The sequence below is a fragment of the Micromys minutus genome (genome assembly GCF_963924665.1).
Source record: "Micromys minutus genome assembly, chromosome: 23".
Lineage (NCBI taxonomy): Eukaryota > Metazoa > Chordata > Mammalia > Rodentia > Muridae > Micromys > Micromys minutus.
In genome coordinates, this window is record NC_137958.1 from 41879201 (window position 1) to 41901741 (window position 22541).

Consider the following 22541-nt stretch of genomic DNA (forward strand, 5'->3'; position numbering starts at 1 on the left):
GCACAAGTCTCAACCACCACCCACTGCCTCTCAAGGTACACAGAGTTTCCAGCTGGTTCTCTCTAAAGACTAAACATGGTCTTAGGCCCTGATGCTTGACGTGGCTTCGTTTCTTGTACAGGCTTGCTACCTGAGCAAGAGGATGAGCAGAGAGGATTTTCATTCCAGGAGTCAGCCTCAATTTATTCATTAGCCTGGACACGTGTCAGAAGCACTCAAGGGCTAAGGCAATAACAGTTCCAGGCAAGGTATCACAGTAGCCCTGGGTTGTTTGGTTATGTGGCTTGATTGCTGCCTTCCAGTGTGGAGCATTGACCTCCACACAGTGTGTCCCACTCTGTCAGGTGCAGGTGCAACAGAATCTGCCCCTGTCTAGTTGGGATTGGTCCTTCTTATTATGAAGCAGTATGTAAGGTCAAGATAAGGAGTGGAATTCTCCACATTATGGGGACCTGGGCATCTGTAAAGGACATCATAATGACATATTTCTTTCCAGTGCCTTTTATATTCCAGCTGTTGGGTATTAGGGTCACTGAACCATCCAGTTGTAGACTTTGCCACAAACAATCTCAGGGATATCTTCTAGGTTCTCTGACTTTATCTAATAACCTCTCTTCTAAGATCTGATAGCATCTCTCTCTCTCTCTCTCTCTCTCTCTCTCTCTCTCTCTCTCTCTCTCTCTCACACACACACACACACACACACACACACACACCACCCTCCATGCCAAGCACTTTCTGTTCCTCCTGAATTCCTTTTATCAGCCAGGCTATTCACTTATAAGCTGAACCCCTAGTTCTAAAAATAACAGGAGACATCATTGCCCTGCCTTTGTTATGCTAAGTTTCCAGGTGACAAACCTCAAAGCTGGTATTTTTATATGATTAATGGAAAGATTTGCATATTAAGTTTGGATCTTAAAGATACACCCAAGCAATCCTTATGAAGCCTGTGGCAGGACCAGGTGCTGTTGATCTGTGTAGACACTTTTCCTCCTTTACTAACTACCTACTTTATTCAAGACTTGGGAAGCTGTGTGCTCCAGGGCTTGCCAGGACCTCTCTGATCCAGCAGTGTCCTAAATCGTGACTGGGTATTTCACTGCTAACACTGACTTTTCTTAGCCTTTAGAAAGTGATGGTTCAGTTTGTATCAGTGGAATTCAAGGATAGATGGGTGTTGGACTTGGAAGGAAGTGTCCTTCACTCTCTAAAGAGGTAGGAGGAAAATGTTTTCTCTGTCTCTAGATGTTTTTTTTTTTTCTTATAGACTTTAAAACCAAACTCTTAACCTTGAAAACAGCAAAGCCCAACTCAAGCAGGGAAGTCCAAGGAAGGAGATCTGTACTTTGAAGTTCTGCTGAGTTCTACTTGCAGTGAGGATCAAGCATGGAACCATACCATGAAGATCTTGAGTTCCAGTATCTTACTGTTTGAACGCCATTATTTTTTCTTTTTTAAGATAAGGTTTTATGTAGTCCAGGCTGGTCCCCAATCCACCATGTAGCCAAGAATGAACTACTAATCTCTTGTATCCACAGGATTGCAGGTGTGTGCCAATACACCCAGTTCTTTACAGGGTCCTGGGATTTGAACGTAGAGCTTTGTGCACGCACTTAACCAACTGAATAACCTCTGTAGTTCTACAATAATCTTATTGAGTACAGCAACCACTTATTGAGAACTTAACCAGACTTATCCAGGATCTACCTGGGATGGTTTACATCTACCGTGATATACACATCACAATTAAGCACCAAAAGTTAGTGCTCCCATTCCATAGTTCTCAAAATCAAGGCCCAGTATGGGCAGTACAATTTTCAGTCATCAGCTAGATAGAGGCAGAATTTCCAGGTCTGTGGTATTCCTAAACAGATGTACAAAAACCTAAATCACTTTTGGGTCTTCCTGAAACGTTGACTTTATACACACTCTCCCCTCCCACCTCTGCTTTTTGGGAGTATTCTAAAATTCACTTTAGGATATTAGCAATGGCAAACTATGAGAAGAGACCCAGGTGACATCAATGGGAAAATGGACATGCAAATTCTGGAACCTGGTGACTGTAGGTATGTTCTTAAATGATGAGGCAGGTCACACAATGCAAACACAATGAAGAAGATATTTTGTGCTACATTTTTTTCTTTTTAAATCTCTGCGTACGTGTCCACACAGAGGAGGATGGGAAAATGTTCTTTTACAATCCGGCTGTGGTCTGAGGAAATGCAGAGTCTGGCAAGAGAAAGGAAGACTCCATCTACTCTGTGTAGTAAAGTTTCAGGAATCTGCGGGTTGTTCCCTGGCAACTGGCGAGCAGAGCAGTGGTTCTTGTTTCTGGCTGCACATTAAAATCACCTGGGGATCATTTGCAGCCCTTTCCCGGGCTGAGTAAATCAGAACCTTGAGGGGGTGGGGCAGGCATGGGGCCCAGGCCCTGACAGGACTTACAGTTCTTCAGGTAATTCTTATTCAAAGCCTGTACTGAGCATGATGTCCTAGGACTGCAGGAGAGGGGCTAAAGAGTCTGAAGGCCTGTCAGGGGCAGAGCACCAAGAAATGCCTGTGGTGGGGGGTGGGGGTTGGGGGCACTGCATGTCTGTAGACAGGGAAACCTAGTTATCTAATTAAAGTTTCCCACTCTGTGTTTCTAGAGTATCTGAATTAACTAGGGAAAAAATCTCCACAAGTAATGATTTTTGCTTTGGCTGATATGCGGAGAATGAAAGATGGTGGTGCCCAATGGTGAGGGACCCAAATCCAATGGCTGTGGGTGTCAGTATATGTACATGATGTGCAAACATTACACAGTTTTATGTCAGGGATTTAAGCATCTCAGATTTGCAGATCTACAGACAACCCAGAAATCAATCGTCTGAATAAGCTGAGGGATAATGGTATCGTTAACTACTGTTACCTGCACAATCAAGGGCAGTCATGTCCCTTGGAATTAAGAATGAACTCTACAGCCGAGACTTAGCACACACCTCCTATTCAGCACACACCCCTTTCCTAGATGCCACGGTTTCCTTTGGTCCAATCATTCTCTCTTTCTGGTTACAGTACATTCTTAACTCCTTCAAGGTGCTCAGAGGATGCATTTTCTGAATTCTTGCATGTCTAAAAGGTCTTACTTGAGCCTTCACTTTTGATTAATAGCTTGGCTGGGTATAGAATTCTGCATTGGAAATAGTTTTCTCTCAAGTTTGAAGGTGTAGCCCTGCAGGCTTTTAGCCTCCAGTGCTGCAGATGGGAACTGTGGTATCTCACTGATTCTTTTAATATATTTGTTTTTTTTTTCTCTTTTGTTTCACATAAAAACTTCTTGAAACTTCCCCGTGTTCTTGGTGTTCTGAAATATCACAACCTTAGGAATTTTTTCCCCATTAACCCTCGCTGACAGTCATCAGCCCCCTTTTCATCCTAGACTGGTAGATGTTAATGTTGAAATATTCACTTGAACATCTGCTTTTCTGTACCTCATGTAGTCTTTATGACATCCTAACTCATTCACTGAAAATCCATCCTTTATGCCTTTTTAATTTTAATTTTTTTCTCAAAGACTTTTCTTCTTGGCTTCTTGAGCCATTAAGATAACACTTCTGTTTCTTTTCACCCTAGTTGTGTCCAACTGGTGAGTTTGAAGGAAAAACTAAAGACTTTTTCTTCCTTTTAGCCTATGAAGGAAACACACTATGACCAACCCTTACAGGACAGCTGGGGATCTCCCGACTGGCCTTCGATGCCTAGCCTTTGAAAGGCATAGAGAGCCCACATTCAGGGGTCTGTTTGGAAGCACTGTACTGCGCAGGGCTCCATCCCTGGGTGCAGGCTTTTCCTAGCCAGCAGTGAAACTGGAATGTTTCTCTCATCCATCTGATCCTTTGGTACCTAGTTTCAAACCCGTGAGAAATGGGGAGTTGTATGTGGACCTCCTTAAGCCCCATTTGTCATTTGTGGCTTTTGCTTTCCTTTTGGAAACTTTCTTTGGTTTCCTCTTCCAATTTCTTGTCCCCTTTCAGCAGTATTTCAAGGCCTTCACTTTTATTTACAGATGCTACAATTTGAGAAGAGTGACCAGGCTTTGTAAAATGTCTCCTCCCTTCCCTGAATTACTGATGTTAACTTGGGAGTCATTTCTGTCTTAACACACACACTTTCCGTTGGCCAGCTTGGCATTTTTGTAAGACACACACGCACACACACACACACACACACAGAGAGAGAGAGAGAGAGAGAGAGAGAGAGAGAGAGAGAGAGACAGAGACAGAGACACAGAGATGGGGGAGAGTTTTTTTTTTTAACTTCTGCTGTCTTCTTTTCATAAAAGAATCAACTGCAATGATTTTTCTCTCCCGTGTGAGACTGACAACGTCATTTGCTGTCTCAGATGCACACCCCCTACAGTTAGGTCTCGGTTTTTCTTTTTTCTCTTGAAATCTCTCCTACAAGGTCCCCTGTTCTCTTTCTTCTTTTGAACTGTACTGAAGGCCATTGTGACAGTCCTATGTAGGGTGTCTCTGGTCAATCTCACAATTCTCCTGCATTTTTATAATCACCAAATGGGCTAGCATGATTCCTGATGATGCCCTCGGCCACTGCATGTCTCAATCCCTTCTGAGTTTTCTCCCTCTGTGGTAGGTACTCTGTCACTACAAGCTTGCTCAGGTGCTAGTTTAAGAAAGACAGATGCAGAAAACTCCCAAGGACAGCCGTACTTTTTGGGTACTGCTAGTACAAAGAACATTATTAGTTCAATTTTTTTTCTGACAATCTTCAATAGATTGCAGTGTTAAGTCTTACTTAACATACATTTATGAAACTGTTACATATTTGGTTTTGAGCATTTTAAAGTTGTTTTTTTAACTTAGAGTCTTAGTTCTACTTTCAGAATTTAACATTTTAAACTCCCTTTTATAAAAAAGGGGAATTAGAGACATTAGCAATCTACATGACAAGCTCTGAAAGTTAAAAGAGAGAAAGAACTATAGAAGACTCTGCTTGAGTTGTGTAGAAGAGTCCAGTCCCCATTTCCTTGCCCGCAACCAGAATATAGTCAAGAGGCATAATATTCACTAGTTTCTTCTTTCGTGTCACACCATGTTAAACATTTTAAAGTAGCTATTTTACCCAACCAACACAAGCACATAAGGTGTGTCATTATTGCTCTATTACAGAAGAGGATGCTGAACCCCTAGAGGTGGAGACCCTCAGGCCTGCAGTATAGGTCACCAGAAGCTTCACACTACATCTCTTGCTACTCTCCTCTTCTGGGATCTGTGGGGCCCTGTGTGCATGCTCCCTAGGTTTAGTGAGTCCTACGTGTTTTTGACATGCAATGTCTGCATCTTTAAGTATGTTCTGAAGATAGTTATGTGGCCATTTATACGAACAAACGTCTCTCAAGGAGGTGTCCAACATCAGCCTTTATGAAAGCTGAGCAGAAGGAACTGCTAGGGTGGCTTCATCAGATGTCCTTAAGGAATTTTTTTTAGCATGCATGTTGCCAAGCTTATGAACCCTAAATTTTGTCATATTAATTATTTTCCAATCAGAAAGAAAGGCCATCTACATTATACAGTATGAAGTATTTGCCTGTGATCAATGGGTCTTGCCTTAGAAATCAAATACGTAACTTGTTTCTGGTCTCTGCTTGCTGAGTGACCATGAACTAAAGCACGTGAGGACATGTCAGTGCCGCAGTTCCCAGTTAGTTCTACCCCACAAAGCAGCTAACGCATTTTGGGTCCTATCAGTTTTCCTGAGGAAACACACATTAAAAACACATTATTTAATTTTCAGATTGGCTCAGAGCCAAGTGCATTTATTACCAATTAAATCCCTTTGACAGACCCACATCTCTAAGATAGGAGTTACTGAACACTGAAACAATTTATATCCTTCAACTAGACATGTGCTGGGCCCAGGGAGGCAAGAGATGTTTATTAGAAAGGGTGCACTTGGTTAGCTTATGCGAACATTTATTAAGTTCAATAAGGCACTCTGATCTCGTCACTTCTGTCATCTACTAAAAACAGTGACTGTAGGTGGCCTTGCTTAGCTAGAAAATATAAGGTGCGCAATTTGTATTTATGGGCCTTAATGTTACCATATACACAATAATTCTAGTTGACAAATGATGCGGCTCTAACACACATGTTCTAATAATAGAACCTTCGTGGAGCTGGAAATAATTCTATTAGGAGTTACCCGCTGTCTGAGGGCTTTAGTTTTGGCTGCTTTTGGATTCATTCGATATAAGGAGGCATATAGTGTATCAAGTGCACACTAGCTTGGGACTTAAGAAGACAGGCTGGCTGCTTACTCTTGAGTTCTCAAGGTCTGAACTTTCAATGTTATGAACTAAGGCGAGCAACTGGAAAGTGGGGATCTGCTAGGCGAGCTCTGTGCCCTATAAAGATGGTTAGGGTTGCTCATGAGAAGGCAGGATGAAGAAGGGGAGGTGAACACAGCTTGTCTCTGTGGAAGCACACTTTGGTTTCATTCCTCCCTCGTCCGTTGATACTCCTTACTTTTAAAGAGTGGGGTTTCCTTTGCGTCATATTCCAGCTCTCTGAAGTCAAATCCATTATTTGTTTATTACCTATTTCAAGTGATAATGGGGGAGTCTGTTTTTTTCTTTTTTGATATCTTTATTAGAACTTAGATTTTTGCCTTAAGGTTCTGCTTACAAGTTTATTATGGCATGGGTTTTGTTTGCTTTACAGGCATTTCCTGTGCAAGAACTAAGTGTTTGCTGTGCCCCAGCTCTCCAGTGGGCCATGTGCAGGGCCTTGGTACTCTTTCTTATCAATCTTTGACTGGTACTTTTTTAAAGAGAATGCTAGAGTTCTTTACTACAGAAGGCCCTACCTTACAAAATGCAGGGTACCAACTAAAGTGGAATTTTCAGGTCACTTCAATGAGTAAATACAATGAGTTTGTGTGCTGACTCTGACTGCCCTCTTCTATCCATGTCTGCTCATACACAAAATGTAATAGCAACGGTACCTGACTATTCGGTTTTCTTGACACCTGGTGCATATGTGTATCTTGTTTTCTATGGCAATGCCTGTCCAAGCTGTGCTCAAGTATTCGAGAACCTTGCTTTTTATACTGCCCCAGTCAAGTTGACATTTATAGCTATGAATTCCTCATAGGCCATATCAACCTTTATTAATATAAATATCAACAAAGCAGTTACCACATGTTTTGTTTTATAATTCATTAATATCAGAAAGCAAACCCTCATAGTCCTGACACTTATAACTAAAACTAACCATAAAATTCAAGGAGCTAGAAGAAACCCTGTAATTTTCCTAATAAATCTATTTTTAATCATCAATTCAAATACATTATAAAAGGTTTGAACTTTGACACTCATTACTCTTTTGAGGCAAACTTAAAAGGGATTGAAAAAAATGCATAAAGATTGAACTCAAGAATTGACTGTCTTTCCACTGACATACACATGTCTCTGTGTAGGATTTAAGTATCTCTTGATGTGGCAAAGATATGTGTTTGATTTTTTTCTCTCATTAACTCCTTCAGTGGCTCCTCCGTGGAAGCCTAGTTATCCCTTGCCTTTACGTGTTAAATTCCATTAATCCCGAAGGGCATTTCTCTGTGGGAAATCTCTTATCTCTACCTTGTAGGTTTCATATTGTGTGTGTGTGGGGGGGGGATTTGTCTCCCCAGTTTACAGACCTTACTTTGGTATGCCACTTGGGTGCAGCTTGTCTGTACTTAGGTGCCACCATCTTTCTAACTAAAAGTTAGCTCCATGTGGTCATGCACTTTTTTTGCATATTCGTTTTCTTATCTGACTTAGTACTCCCAAATGTGTTTCCCCAGGGAGTTCCCTTTGGAACTAAGTTTCCTTTGGAACTAAGAGCAAACCAGTCACATGCTTTCTGACCTGCAGGGTGGTTTGTTGAAATTCTGTGAATCTCTCAAATGAGATCAAATTGCTTACGCTGAGTCCACAACGAGTCATGGCACATTTTCAATACATTTCCGTGTTAAAAACAACTGTTCCTTAGGAGCCTTCATTTAAAAAAAAAAAAAAAAAGCGTCCTTAGGTGTGTGGGGTTATGTCCATTCACCAACATTTCTGTTTTCATTATGATACGTATTATAGTAGCTTATTACAACACCATATTGCTTTCTAGTACTAAAACTTTGAGGTATACTTGAAGTCTAGGCTGTGATAGACCCAAGAAGAATGAACACAAAGTCTCACCTCTAGCCTCTAGCCTGGAAGGTATTTGAAAGTATTTGCAATTGCTCCCTCAGGGGGGAGGGGAGACCAGTTTTCTTTGATGTAGTTACACTGTCATATCAACAGCACTCCAGGGAAAGTCTCATCCTCCGGAACTGTTGACAGATACAAAATGGCCTCTACCTTTTATTCTTTGTTGTTGCTGGGTTTTTCGTTTGTTTGGTTTTTTTTATTCTTATTTTATTTTATTTTTTTAATTTTTGTTCTATTAAAGGAGAGAAAGAACAGAGTTGGGTAGGTGGGTGAGGAAGGACTTGGAGGATTGGAATTTATGAGCAAAATAGATTGTATGAAAAAAATTAAAAGTCAAAAACTAGACAAAAACAACAGCTAAGTGCATGTTTCCTGTAGAAAGTCTGAGCTAAAGCTACACAAGGGAAAATGTCACCAGCAAAGCCACATTCCATGGACAAAAACTGCTGTTTCTCGTGCTTTTTAGTTTTTAAAAGAAGTATAGAAATGCTGATTTTTCTAGAGAATTCAGAAATACAGACACTATGAATCTCTGGACAGGGCCTATGTGGAGACACAGCTGTGTTTGAACCTCAAGCATCTCATCAAGAGATCCTGGGCTAGTCAGCCTATCTTCTTGAGGGCAATTATTTCACCTGAAAATCAGAAATACTCAGTCTACTTTTTATGTCTATTAAGATTTGAAAAGTCCCTATTATAAAACCTTCAAAAGACCTTTAGAATTAGCAAAACCATGCCTTTTCTATTAGGGCATTAGATTGCACAGATGGTAAGTCCGCAGACAAAATAACTGATTTAAATCCTAAGTGACAGCTTGAGTTGGGTTTTGACCACCAGCTTTTCTTACCTGAGTTATAAACAACTTTGACTCCACTGATGTGCAAAAGACATTTTTTTGCTGAGCACCTACTACATGTGAGAGGCCCGAGATGTTTGCTTATATCCTGAATATTTATTTTATTTAGTCTCATCTGACTAAGCCAGTGAGCAAAGCCAGTTACTGCAAGATGAATCCTCAGGTGGGTCTAATATTAAGTTCTGAGTTCCTTCTATTTTCATCATAACAAGAGACATGTTTTGGAAGTGTGTTTAAAAACTTCTGTTATGGAAATTCATATTCTTATGGAAATATCTAGAGTTGTTGAAGGGCAGTATTTGATTTGATTATTATTCAGACTTTGATTCAATTAGGGAAGTTTAATGAACTCGTGACTGTTTCTTTTTAGAAAAGAAATATAGTAATTTAAAAGCCCTTTGCAAGCTCAGGAAAGAAAACAAATGGTGTCCTCAGGTGTCACTTGCTGGTCATTCACTAGAACTTTCATAGTGTGACTTCTTTAGACCTACTAAGAGTGACCTGGGGAGGCTGTGAGAGAAAAGTCTTACACCCAATGAACTTAGCTTCTAGCTCTGTTTGGAACCAGAGAACGTGAAAGAAAAAAAAAATAGTGATAAAATCTCTTAGAAATAGTTAAAATGAACGATAATGCAAATTTAGATGGTACTGCAAAATAGAAACACGTGAGGGTTCTCTGTCCAGCTGTCATAATAAATTAATTAATTAGTTATTAGGGAAAATTGAGACGGAAATTGGGGGAAATGTGGACAGCAGCATTGGGCTGTGACTTAGCATTGCCTAAACAGATATGTCATGGGACAAGTAACTTTTCTTTCAAATAAAATTTGAGATCCTCCCCACCCCCACCATTACTCTCAGAATCTAAAGGTAGCTGGTGCTCATATCAGACAATTTGGGAAATGCTAAAACACAACAGAAGGAAAAAACCAAGGCTGATCTTGCTACTTGCCCAGGGAGGCTGAGTATTTCTAGAGCTGGGTCAGTTGGAAACTTTGCTCAGGAGGATTACTCAGCCTGTTCTCAATTTGATCCCACAGATCTGCTGGTCAGAAGAGGGAGTGGGGACTGGGGGTCTAATGACCGCAAGAAGAGAATTAGAGACGCATGTTTATCTCAATACATTTGCTCTCATTAAAGTTCATATTCGCTGACATCACGCCTCTCCTTGAGAAAGTCTGCCCACCCACCATTAATTAAAGCCACATTTTAAAAAGTCAGTGTGTGCACTTTTATCCCAATCAAAAGTAGCCTCTGAAGTTCTGAGGAGCAGGAGACTGAGGTCCGGCAGCTGTTCCCCTCTACACAGTGAGCAATCACGTGACTTCTATTAAAACACTTGTTTATGGGGGACCTAGCATATAATAGCTAAGACCAGTTACTTGGAACATTAGAGATATTCGATGTCTAGTGACATAAGATCATTTTTTTTCTTTTGGACACACTTTCGTATCGTGTAGCCTATGTTTCCAAATAGAGGAATCCAGATAAAACACTCCACTCAAATAATTAAGCAGGGTACTTCTTATCAAAGACACCACGACCTATAACTTACATACACCCTATTAATGACAAAACAAGGATCAGTATAGATTATTCTTATCTAGATCATCGCACAAACAACAGTTTACCAATGGTAGGATTGCACAACCACTGTCTATATTCTTGGCAGTGGTCATGATACGTTCACAACTTCATGAAAATAAAGATTGTGAATACTTAAGTTCAAAAGTATGATTTGTAAACAACTTAGATCACACTTATTGTATTTTATGTACTAAGTAAGAGTCCCTTTCCCCCAACTTCTTTTTAAATGAAATTTCTTCTTTTTGTGAGCCCAGCCCAAGGATTTCACCCAAATTGATCTGTCTTCTTTTCCTTTCATATCAGTCCCTCCTCCGCAACTTCCAATTTTATGCTGATCTTTCTTTACAAATTAATTTCAGGCATATTTAACATTTTATTGACAAAAGACAATTTTGGCTATCTGTTTCCTTTGGCAATTAGATTATCTTATAGTGGCTCAAACCAAATATTTGTTTATCTCATCCAGTTTCCACTTCCTGCCCAGAGACACAGATAACAGCATTCTGGTTCTCCCGTTAGTTCCTTCAGGCTACCCCTTAAACAGTCCTACCTCATTCTTGCATCTGAACATAGACATCAGAGCAGTTTAGTGCTAGGGTGAAGTACCTGCGGTCTAGCCCTGAGCTCTGTACCAACTCGGGGGTCTTTAGCTCCTTCATCCACCACATGGGTGTTTGAAGGTGATGGCAGACTAGACTCCTGTAGACTATAAGGTTCATCAGAATGAAAGAATGGGCTGTCTCTTTAGTTCTCTTACTCAGCCAGTACAAAACCCCAAGAGAGACTTTATAGCTAGTGTTGAGTCTGGCTCCAAAAGAGAGTACCCCTGAATTTAGGGGAATCCGATCCACCGTGCCTGGTGAACTGTTTTCATGGAGTATCTGGGAGAAGATACACTGGGTATCAGTGCTCCAGTATTCAAGATGCCATTGCTGTACGGGATGAAGAGAGAACTGGCAGGAGATACCTCTTTCCTGGATGCTATACTATCTAGAGGGAACACAACATGCCTGACGCCCTACACTGCTCAAAGTAATTGAATTCAGCGGGGGGGGGGGGCATGACTGGGTATCTCAGCCCAAACGGTGGTACTCTTTAGAACCAGTGGCCCTGGGAGCCAATAAGAAGCTCTGATTGCACAGCATTTAATCAACTCGGAAAACCTTAGATAAGATCCGTCTCAGTGAGTCAGTGGTCCTCAGCTGAGCAGGGCAGCAGGCCATACCTTCCTTCCGGCTCTGTTGTTGTGAAGATTCATCAGGGCTCTGGCATCCTTGCCTTTCCTTTCCTTGGCATCTACAAACGCACGGGCGAATTTGATCCCGTAGTCAATGTTGTCGCTGCAGCCACCCCAGTCGAAGGTGCCTTTGCTGTCCTTGGCACTTCCTTTCTTCTTTGGGTCACAGGAACAGGACTTTAATTCTCCTTGGCTACAGGCCCTGGTGATGGCAAATACAACGCCAGCTGAAGAGATGGCGTAAACAAAGGCCGACTCCCGACTACCTGAAACAAAAATGCTTTTCTTAAAAGCTGTCAGAGAGTGTCTCTCCAAGTGTTCTGCATGGCTTTCGTAGGGTGAATTTCTTGGTGTTTTATCTCCTATGGTTCTTTTCTAGATCCCAGGCAATTTATTTAATATGAATCCCTTATATTTAGTGGAGTACTTGGTCCATTTAAATATCTACCTTCCTTAATAGTAGAAATGATAAAAAATAGCCTTGCTCCTAGTTTCAGCAAACCACATTTGCCCCCAGACTCTAGATGTCCCAGAAGAGTAGAGCTGATACAATGCATCTTAGTTTCTTCATCTGTGAAACAGTCTGAATTCTACAGTTCTAGCATTCATTCCATTGTAAGATTTAGAAGTCCTGAAATCACAGCTTGGGGGAAAAAACTGTCAAGATAGACACTATTGTCCAAGAGTTGAAGGCCAGAACAAACACATATTCTCCCAAACTTCTAGGTATTACCGAGGACACTAAGGCAAACTTATTTATGTGCAGTGAAATATTGAAATCAAGGAAATACTGAGGCTGGGGTGGGAAGAGAAGTCAGTCAGCGGCCAGCCCTGGGCAATAACACTGGACAACTGGCTTGCCATCAGCTCTCATGAGTGATTGAAAGATTGTTGAAGGTGATATGAAATATGAGTTGCATACTGTGTCTAACTACTAAGGTGATTTTCCTGTCCTCTGGCACACCTGCACTAATCATTGGTATCAGGTCGGAGACGGTGAAAAGCTTTGGCTTTGGCTGTTCTGGAAGGAAACAAATTTACCGCCTATAATTAGACTTGGGCAAGAATCCTATGGGGGCTTTCTTAGATTTGTTCTTTATTAGAGAGCAGCCTACTTTCACTTACAGGCTGAGGGGTACATATTTCAGTGCAATAACTACATTAAATTATTTTAATAATCTGTAGTAACTCATAACATGGTGTTGCGGTGGAGTGACAGATATAAGGCTCTTTAGGGTCTGGGTGCACCTCATTTTTCAAGCGGAACTGTATTTTATTGTTACTAGCATGACCCTTTATTAATGGCTGCTGCAGCAAATATATTAACAATCAGAATAGAAGCTGGACGAGCTAATGCCAAGGCAAGGCAGAAAGCAGAGAAGCGTTTGGCGATCCAATCTGTCAAGACCAGTGTGACTTTTTGAACCACACAGCTGGGCGAACAGCCTACGTTTTCCGAATGGAAGCCTCGCTCCTTTCCATCTGTCACTCACTGCTACAGCTCCCCGTGCATCCCTTGCAGAATTTGCTTTGCTAGTCTCATTATTACAAACCGTTATTTAAAATCTACACAATATTAAGTAGCACCTACCTCAACTGTTCAGGAATATCTCCCTCCAAAACTCTAGCCATCAGAAAGGGAAATAATCATTTCAAAGGATAATCACTTAGATGGGTATTTGCCTCAAGTAGCAAGTCAAGCTGCTGAGATGCTGGTCTCAAGGTCTGTGGGCTCATAGGAACTGTTTCAAATCCCCCAGATAATGCGGTAAGGCTCACGCACGGGTACAAAGGAATTAGTGCTGACTAACAATAGCACCTCCGTTATATATTCATTTTTATAGTTTTGAAATATTCCTTGCTGATAGTTGTCTGCTTTATCATTGAAGGTCAAGCTTAGGACTTGGAATCTAGTACGCATATTTACAGATAACCATATATGAGAAGTAATCGTATATACCACTAATCTTAGAGTTTGAACGAGATACTTTGTAAGTGAGGAAAAGCATGGGAGACGTGGAACACAGGATGTTAGGGACACACAGTATTTTGAAAGCACTGGAGAGGTTTCTGAGGTGCAAAAGTCATCCTCGCACAACTGATAAACAACCACATTGTCTTGTTGACTCAACAACAAAAGAAACCCAGTAGTTTTCTATAATTATAAAAATATTCCAAAGGAAATGTTATTAGTCAAACACATTCATTAATAATATTTACTTAAACAAGAATGTTGCACATGGCTTTCTTGTCTCGCCTCCAGATGTTGTGTTAACATGCAGATAGGGACTTGAGATGTTTTCAATTAACTGCTTTAGATGATTCACGAAAGTGTTATGTGTGAAATAGTAGCACATTGCAAGACCTGGCTTCATAACAAAACAAAACTTGATCCTGGGCTTCTTAGAAAACTGATTTCTTTTCAGGTCATCACATTTGAAATTAAATCCTAATCTAAATGCTGATATGGATGCTTCCTGGGTGCTGCCGTTGAAGCTACTGTCCTTTTAGGATGGAGATAAATCAATGATGTCAAGATGTCAACTTGGTGGGCAGGCAGGGTTTGTTTCATCTGGGAGGATTTTACCTGGGAAGCTAAAACTCTGAGATAGGGTTTCTTGAGGGTGGTGCATTGCCCACCTCTTAAGGAACAAACAAAAAACACTTATCTTTATCCACTGTCTTGTCTTCCTTTGTCTTTTCCTCTTGAAACTTACAAGGATGAACTCTAATCTCTCTCTCTCTCTCTCTCTCTCTCTCTCTCTCTCTCTCTCTCTCTCACGTATTCTAGAATTTCAGAGGTATCTACCTAAAAGACTGTTTGGGTTTTTCCTCCACCTATGAAAGAGTAAATGCCAAATGCTTTCAAGCGTTAATCTGTTTTACTCTGGGACCCTAGGGCACATGTGGTCAGTCTTCTCCACTTCTCTGTAATCATGGGGGGGGCATTAGTATCAGTAATGACCTCCCTCCAGCAGTCTACCCTTCATCTTATCTTCCCTGATCATCAAAAGGTACATCTAGGTTCCTAGCAGAGAATTCATCACAACAGTAGATTGAAATTCCCCTCTAAGTAATTAACTGTACAACGTCTTTGGATCACTTCATTGGAATTTCATGATTATTTCCAGGCTGGTAGCCCACATTCAGCCCCTCTGCAAACCAATGCAGAATTATCACTGACAGTCTCTGCGATCTGCAGAGATGTCTGGGAAGAAGTTGACTTTCTGTGAAGGGTGGAAAGAAATCATGTGCGGTGAGGGTTTTAAGCTCTGAGCACCCCAGCAAAGTGCTCAGCATCAGCTGTAGGGAGTACCAGCTGGAATTCCTTATTTATCTGAGGCCTCAGACTAAGTTTGTTCAGATTTCTTCTGTTACCGTCTCTTCTCCCTTAGAAACCCTGCAAAGTATTCTATGAATAAGCCGTCAGCTTTGGAAGACATGCCATCTTCTGGATCCTTTATGAGAGCTGTCTCCTTTTAGGTCAGCAGCATGGCTCAGCAAGAACAGAGGGAGCTGACTCTTTGGAGTCATTAGTGAAAAGAGACCCAATTCCTGAACCCTGTCTCCTCACTGCCACAGGCCCCATCCCTGCCCAGAAATAATGATACTTTACAAAATTCAAATCTCTTCCTTTCATCTATGATTTCAAGGCTGTTTTTCTCACCCCTCGATAGGCGGAGAACCTCACGGACCTACAGGTTAACAGTGTATAAGTGAGAAGCTCCTCAAATTTAAAATAACTTGAAAGTCTTGGTCTGTTCTGATGAGGAAAAACCTACAGACAGTACAGTCTACGTGGACATTTGCAAATTTACATTGACAGGGCCCAGCACTAATTGATTTACTGGTGAACTACCCTAGGAGAAGTCCTAAAATTCCACGAGGCTGACATGTGCTATTACCCTTTCAAAAAACTTGCGATGTCATATCGAAACTCTAAAAGGAATGCATAAGAGTATAGTTCTTAAATGAGGGAAATAAATTGCAGAATATCACACAAATTAACTTTAGGGAGACTCCAGGAGAGAGAGGACTACGCCCTTGGGGGATTTTAAAGACATTCACTTAAGCATTTGGCCTCATAAAACCCTAGAGCTACGCAGATGCAGGACAGAAACACCCTCTGTTAAGCATTACCAAGTGCACACAGCCTGGATGATTTTCTTGGGAACAGGAGGGGTTTGGGTGGGCAAAAACAAGTGTAAAGTTCTCCGTCTCTGTCTTTGCACATAAACAGTTGTGTTTCTAGTCAAGCTTCCCACTAACAAACGGGCAGAGTTATTTCTTGAAGAAGGCTACTCTCACCAGTTTAGTGGGTGAGTATTATTCGACGGTGGGAATTGATTTTAATCCATTTCCTCTGGTTATATGCTAGTAGATCATTAGCTTTGGGTTTCTTTTGATACCCAGACACTTAATGACTCATAATATCTGATTAGGAAATCTTAAGTCTCCAAAAGAAAGAGAAATCTCTGTATTTAAAGTCCTTAGTCCTCTTTCGTCAATATGTCCATTGCCTAAAATGTAGCTGGAAAAGCTATAGGTTCTCACTACAAGTTTAGATAGTCATTGTAACGGATGAGTGAGACCTACAACACACAGGCACCAAGCAGAGCGAAAATAGTACAGGCTAGTCCCTGCCCTGATGGAATTTACATTCTATGGAAAATTCTGAACAGAATGTCATTAAGGATGAGTGGGGGGGGGGAGGGGGTGCTCTGAGTACAGGTGCAGGGAGGGCCAGGCGCAGGAGACTCACTTCGGAGGAGGACCCGGCCAAAGAGGCTGTGATCTCTGTCCAGGGTGTTGCAGTTCCAGCGATGCTGCCGGAACTGGTGCTGGCACTCGGCTGTCCACTCAGCCACACCCAGACCAATGGCTCGCATCACATCTGGGTGTCGGTGGCACAGCTGACGCTGGCGGCTCACCAGGCCTGGCACGTTGTCACACATCACCCTGGAGGAGCCACCCGTAGCTCTCATGTACCTGGGAATGACCGACAGAAAGGCAAAGTTGATGATGTTAGAGGGGCTAGGCTCGGTGTTCCCCTGGAGACTAGCCATAAAGTTGCTGTTTGAGAATGAATTGCTTATTCCCTGGAAACACTAGAAGACAGGGTTATTTGACTGTCATTCAGTGCAGATGCAGGCAAGGGGAGCATGGTCAGTGACCTGGCCAAAGCGACTCCCAAATACAGTGATGATTATCTCCCAATACTGGGGCTACCAAATGATGTGGACAGGGAGGGCAGAGGCAGTAAGTAGCCCCATTGTGAAGATGGGGGCTCTAAGGAGGTGGGGCAAGTGTGTTTGGGAGAACACAGAGAGAATTTCAAAGAAGATTGTTTCAGTGATGCCATATGTCTGCCTTTGGCTTTGAAGGAAGCTGGCCTTTAGAAGTTCCTCACTCCCATTTGTTGATCCTAAATGTCTTCAAATCTGCCAGCTTGCATCCTATTAGCACCTGCTGGGATCTAATGCTACATTCTTCTTACAGACACGCTATTCTTTCCATGGGAAAGATTCCTCAGAATGCTTTCCCTTTCTGGCTCTTTTTGGCATGTATAGAAACTTTTGGGGAGGAAAAAAAAAAAAAACTACTGTTATCACAAACACTAAATATTTGGAAAGATCAGCATTATAGCTTCATAAAGTATTTTTTGAAAAGAAACTTTAACAACAACAAAAGAAAATAAAATTACTATCTCTGGGCAGATGTTCTCCACTCGTGTGAAATGTTTAGTTAGGTACCTTTGATACAACCCAAGTTGCCATAGGGTATCTTTTGAAAGTGACCAAACAAGAAAAATACCTTTTTTTTTTTGTATTGCCATTATTTGATATAATCATAACATCGTTGCAGCCGCGACTTACAAAAATATATTTAAGTGACAGCTGAGAGACAGTGTTACAAAATGCCCAGCAAGAAATAATGTCTATACACACATGGAAACAGAGATAATCATTTAATTGAAAAAGGGTCAGTCTGATAAATCAATCTTTGATCCTGTGTCAGCAAGGTCAAACCTAAGGTCTTCCTGTTCAACAGGCTTAGGAAGGAGTCGACCCCCCAAAAATCACTGCTTTGCTCTTTCTCTCAAGCACTGGCTCCGGTATCTAAATAGTCCACTGATTTTGTTCTGTACTGTATTTGGCTAGGATCCGTACCGTTGTCACATACAAGAGAATGTGTGTGTGTGTGTGTGTGTGTGTGTGTGTGTGTGTGTGTGTGTAGCCAATCTTTCTGAATTGCTATCAGAAAACTTTAATATCTGCTCTGGAACTTTATGTATAAGAAAGTTTCAGAGCTTGGAACTCCGGCTCTTTTCAAGGGCAGAAAGTTGAGAGATGGAGGTGAGTGCTAGAGGCAGAGTATGAGCAAAGTAAGTCAAACAGAGGCAGTGGCAGCTACACTGCAGGAAGACGGTTTGGAGGAGGGGAGTATAATGGGTACCTCCGACCCATAAGTTTTACATCCAGGCAAGAGTCCCTACCTGGAGGCTTGCTTCTTTGGGGTGAAGCACCAGGAATGAGGGAAGGAAGGACGAGAAATAATACAAAATCACAGGCTTCAGGCTCTACAACTCCAACAGCCTGGATGGATTTCTCTAGAGACAGTTTTTGAAGTCGTGGAAGTGGGGGTGGGTGGCAGTTGTAGTATTCAAGGTGAACTCATGCGCGCGCGCGCGCGCACACACACACACACACACACACACACACACACACACACACACACACACACACACGTTGCTGCTAGAAATACAACTCAGGCTAGCCCATTTCTCAGAGGAATACGGTATTGGCTGCGTTTGCTGTCACTCAGTTGGCTCCAAACAACCACACATTAAACCTCTCATTTGTGGAGCATGTGAATTGTTTTGGGGTTGTCAAAGCTAAAATGGGTTTTTGAGAAAAGCAAAGGGGTCCCGCTTAGGATGCTGTGATAAGACATGGTTGTTCCAGAATCCACAACTGCCAGAACTGGGAAACAGCCAGGGAGGGTCTCTACGACCAGTACCAGTAGGGTCCCCACTCCCATCTCCAAAGATCCATCAGCACCGCGCCCATATGCGGGGACTTACCACCATGAAGAGCTGACCTCAGGGGTGAGCCAGGTCAAGAGCAGAGGGAGCCAGAGCCAGATTCCACCGAGAGGGACGTTCATATTAACCCCCTTGCGTCTACATCAGGTCAGACTCCGTGTGCGGGCGCCATGCGTGCCCGGAGCAGAAGCGCTCAGCTCCGGGAGCGCCTCGTCACGGCTGCCGGCGCCTCTGCGCCCCCGCCCCCCCCGCCGCTCGCGTCTGCGGCTAGTGGTGAGACTCACTGATAAAGTTTCAAAAGACGAGCCCAGCGAGCGATAAAGGGCAGCCGGGGCCGCCTCGCCCACAGCCAATTCCCCAGGCGCTGCGAGCGAAGGCAGCCCAGAGCTCTGCGTGCCTCCCGCGCACCCTGTCCTTTCGGTTCCCCGCCAGGCGCAGCCAAAGAAGGGGCGCCTGCGCCGGGCGGGGGCGTGGGGGGCACTGGGTTTTATAGAGGAGAGGAAGAAACGATGGCAAGAGATATCTCCGGGTGAGGAGGGGCAGAGGAGGTTGACAAACCTCTGAGTGGTCCAAGCATCCTAGAAGCAAATGCACCTTTTGGCAAGTTCCGAGCCAAAGAGCCACAGTGGGCTAGGGCCACTACCTGAACGCTTTGTGGAGGCTAGCAGTTTTTCTGGCAAACTGAAGTTCCTGATCGAGAAATATCGTGTGTGTGTTTGTGTGTGTGTGTGTGTGTGTGTGTGTGTGCGGGGGTGGGGTGGGGTGGGGGACTAGGGGTGAGGTGATAATTGCCCATAGGATACAAGAAACCAAAACAATGATTCCCAAATCACTGTTTTCAACCCTGGGAGATACTCATGGGAATTGGGATCTGCCGCGTCTGACCACTCTGTCGGACCAGCTTGAGAATAGCCTAGGCCTCAGAAATGAAGACCTATGGCCCCGACTCCTGTGTTCCATACACGCAGGGCGTCAGGGAGAGGGGCTGGGACCCAGGAGATCTTAAGCAACAGTTTTAGTCTAAGCGCCCTTGGGAAGGTGCAGCTTTTAGGAACACCCAGCTCCTCCTAACGCTGTAGTGGGAGTTAGGAGAACACAGAAAGGGCTCCTAGGCAGTCAGGTATCTGTCCCCTGGCTTGGACTTCGTCTCTCCAGCCAAGGTGTCCAAGCTGTGCGTCTGGCCGAAGTACAGTGACGCTGGACCTCGGACCTGGGTCCCTACAGAGTAGAGATGGGGCTTGGGCCCGAGGGTGGAGCATCTTGAACAGCAACTGGCTAGAAGCCTCGTGGTTTATCACCGGAAAGGAAAGACCAGGAACTTACAGCGACCTTGAACTGTTCCATTGCTCTTTTCCTGGGGTGGGGGGCCCACCACCACTCAGGAGCGTGCCTGGGGGAATGGGGAGTATGAACGGGTTGTATGGTCATTGTATATAGAGCAGGCATGCGGCTGGGAAGGATAACGGTACTCCCCACCCCACCCGCATCTTCCACCTCTTGGGCCAGGATTCGCCAGAATGTCAGCTATCGCCCAGCACCGAGCAAGCGGTGAGAGGCTGGACGAGGCACAGCCCAGAGATGCCAAAAACCTGAAAGATGCTGTCATCGCCACCCCCTTCCCCCTCGCTGTCCGTGGCAGGTCCGGCCCCTCCCAGGCTGACCCAGATACATCCCCTTTTGGGTCCGGAAAGGGAGGAGAGGGAAACAAGCACCGCGCCACCCACGACTCGGGAAGAGCAGGGCTCCGCGCCAGAGCAGCTCCATATCACTGGGCTGTGACCCAGGGGAAGTTCTGCTTCGTCTTCTCTGGGCGAGGGAGGGGGTGAACTGGGCTCGGAGAAGGAGCGCAGCATGCTGACAGGGGAGGGCCGGGATCGCCTCCCCAACAGCATTACCTCGTGCACCTCAGTTTATGGGCACCAGTTTCTTCCTGAAGGAAGTAGAGGAAGGAGCTAAAATGTATCTTTGCCCGCCATTCTGTTGAAGTCCTGAAGTTTCACTTCCAGTAGTAAATAAAACCAGGCAATAGATGCAATTTGGGGGGAAGGTAGGCAGGTTACATGCTTCCACCGTGGAAAACGAAAACGTCAACCACGTTTGAAACTCCAGCTCACAAGTCCCACCCATCCCAGCACACTATGTCCTCACAGCTCCAGGGCTGTTAGAAACATAGAGTGTGACCATGGTTTAGGATCCCGTCCTGTCCTCCCCACCCAGGGAATTATATGGCCAGGAGACCTGCCCTTCAGTAGATGGTGAGGCCAATGGAATGACCTAAACCTGAAACAGGCCTCCTAGAAAAGGGATGGACCATCCTTAGAGCCAATTAAATCCTCCCCAAAGAGCTTCACGAGGAAGCGCCACATGCTTGCAGATCAGTTTTGGTCAAAGGCAAAAGGCTAAAAAAGTTCAAGAAAGGCTAAACCCAGATGTGCAGAAAGGCCCACCCAAACACCCCTTCTGACCTGTCTGGAGGCAGTCTGGACCAGATGACTGGTCTATTCCAGATCTCTGATTCTACTTCTCTCCCTACCCCACCCCTAGCCACTGATGACCTATTACATCTTCTCATACAGCATCTCTTCCTCCCAGAGGCTCCCAACTCTTCTCTCGCATACATCTGGTCTCTCAAATGCCCTTGGACAGGTAGTTGGAAAATGTTCAAGGCAAGCCTTGTATTTTTTTCATCAGAAATGACCACAGCAAAGGAGAGTTAATAAGTGGATGGCAGGCCACAGTTCACACTTCACGCCAGTTCTAGCAGAGGGTGAGGGAAGAAAAGGCAGGATCCAGAGTGCTTTATATCTATCAGTTTAGTGTCTGAGTTTCGTATTTCTTCAATAAGGAATCCCAGAATTGACCATAAAATGTACTATAGTATACAGAACCCAGCACCCCCAACTAAAAAAAGATTAATGTTAGTTTGCTTATAAGTTCAGTACGGCATTTTAGCCAAATGAGTCAGTCTATTTTCTTAGTTAGATCCATTGTTTGTCTAATCTCCCAGGGCAGAGAAGAGAACTAATTTACTACCAGACTATCTCCACCCTTTTAAAATGAAGTTACTTCTGCAACTGCATGACTCTATTTTTATTATTTAAATTGTGTGTGTGTATGTGTGTGTGTGTGCATGTGTGTGTGTGTGTGTGTGTGTGTGTGTGTGTGTGTGTGTGTGCCTGCATGTGGGTATGTGCACATGACCTTAGGGACCCTCAGAGGCCAGAGTTTTCAGATTCCCTGCGGCTGGAGTTATAGTTGTGAGGCACCTGACATTTGTGCTGGGAACAGAATGCTAGTCTTTTGGAAGAGAATCAAGTGATTGTAACCACTGAACCACACCTATAGCCCCCTATAACCATCTCTTAACCAAAGGAAAAGACATTTGAATCTCAGTGTGTATTTCAATGAATTGGTGCCAAAAGACTTATGCTTCTAAACCCAAGAGAGATCTTACACAGAAGTGCAGAGTTGGGCAAAGCTATTTGCTACCCAGGTACCCCTCAGAGAAAGAAAACATGTGATATGATCTCTACAAAGATACCATGAATATCCCACTTTTTTTTTT

At 43.4% G+C, this 22541-nt stretch overlaps 1 protein-coding gene across 1 annotated transcript in view; it reads right to left on the reverse strand.

Annotated features, from left to right (window-relative positions):
* WNT2 (Wnt family member 2) overlaps window positions 1–19098 on the reverse strand; it is a gene marked incomplete at both ends in the record, with an annotated part of 38381 nt that extends 19283 nt beyond the window's left edge. The window contains 3 exons of the mRNA XM_080936412.1: window positions 11920–12197; window positions 16694–16920; window positions 19016–19098. Coding sequence (XP_080792538.1) covers window positions 11920–12197; window positions 16694–16920; window positions 19016–19098 — 588 coding nt within the window. The remainder of the gene's footprint in view (window positions 1–11919; window positions 12198–16693; window positions 16921–19015) is intronic.
* Window positions 19099–22541: the final 3443 nt, after the last annotated feature.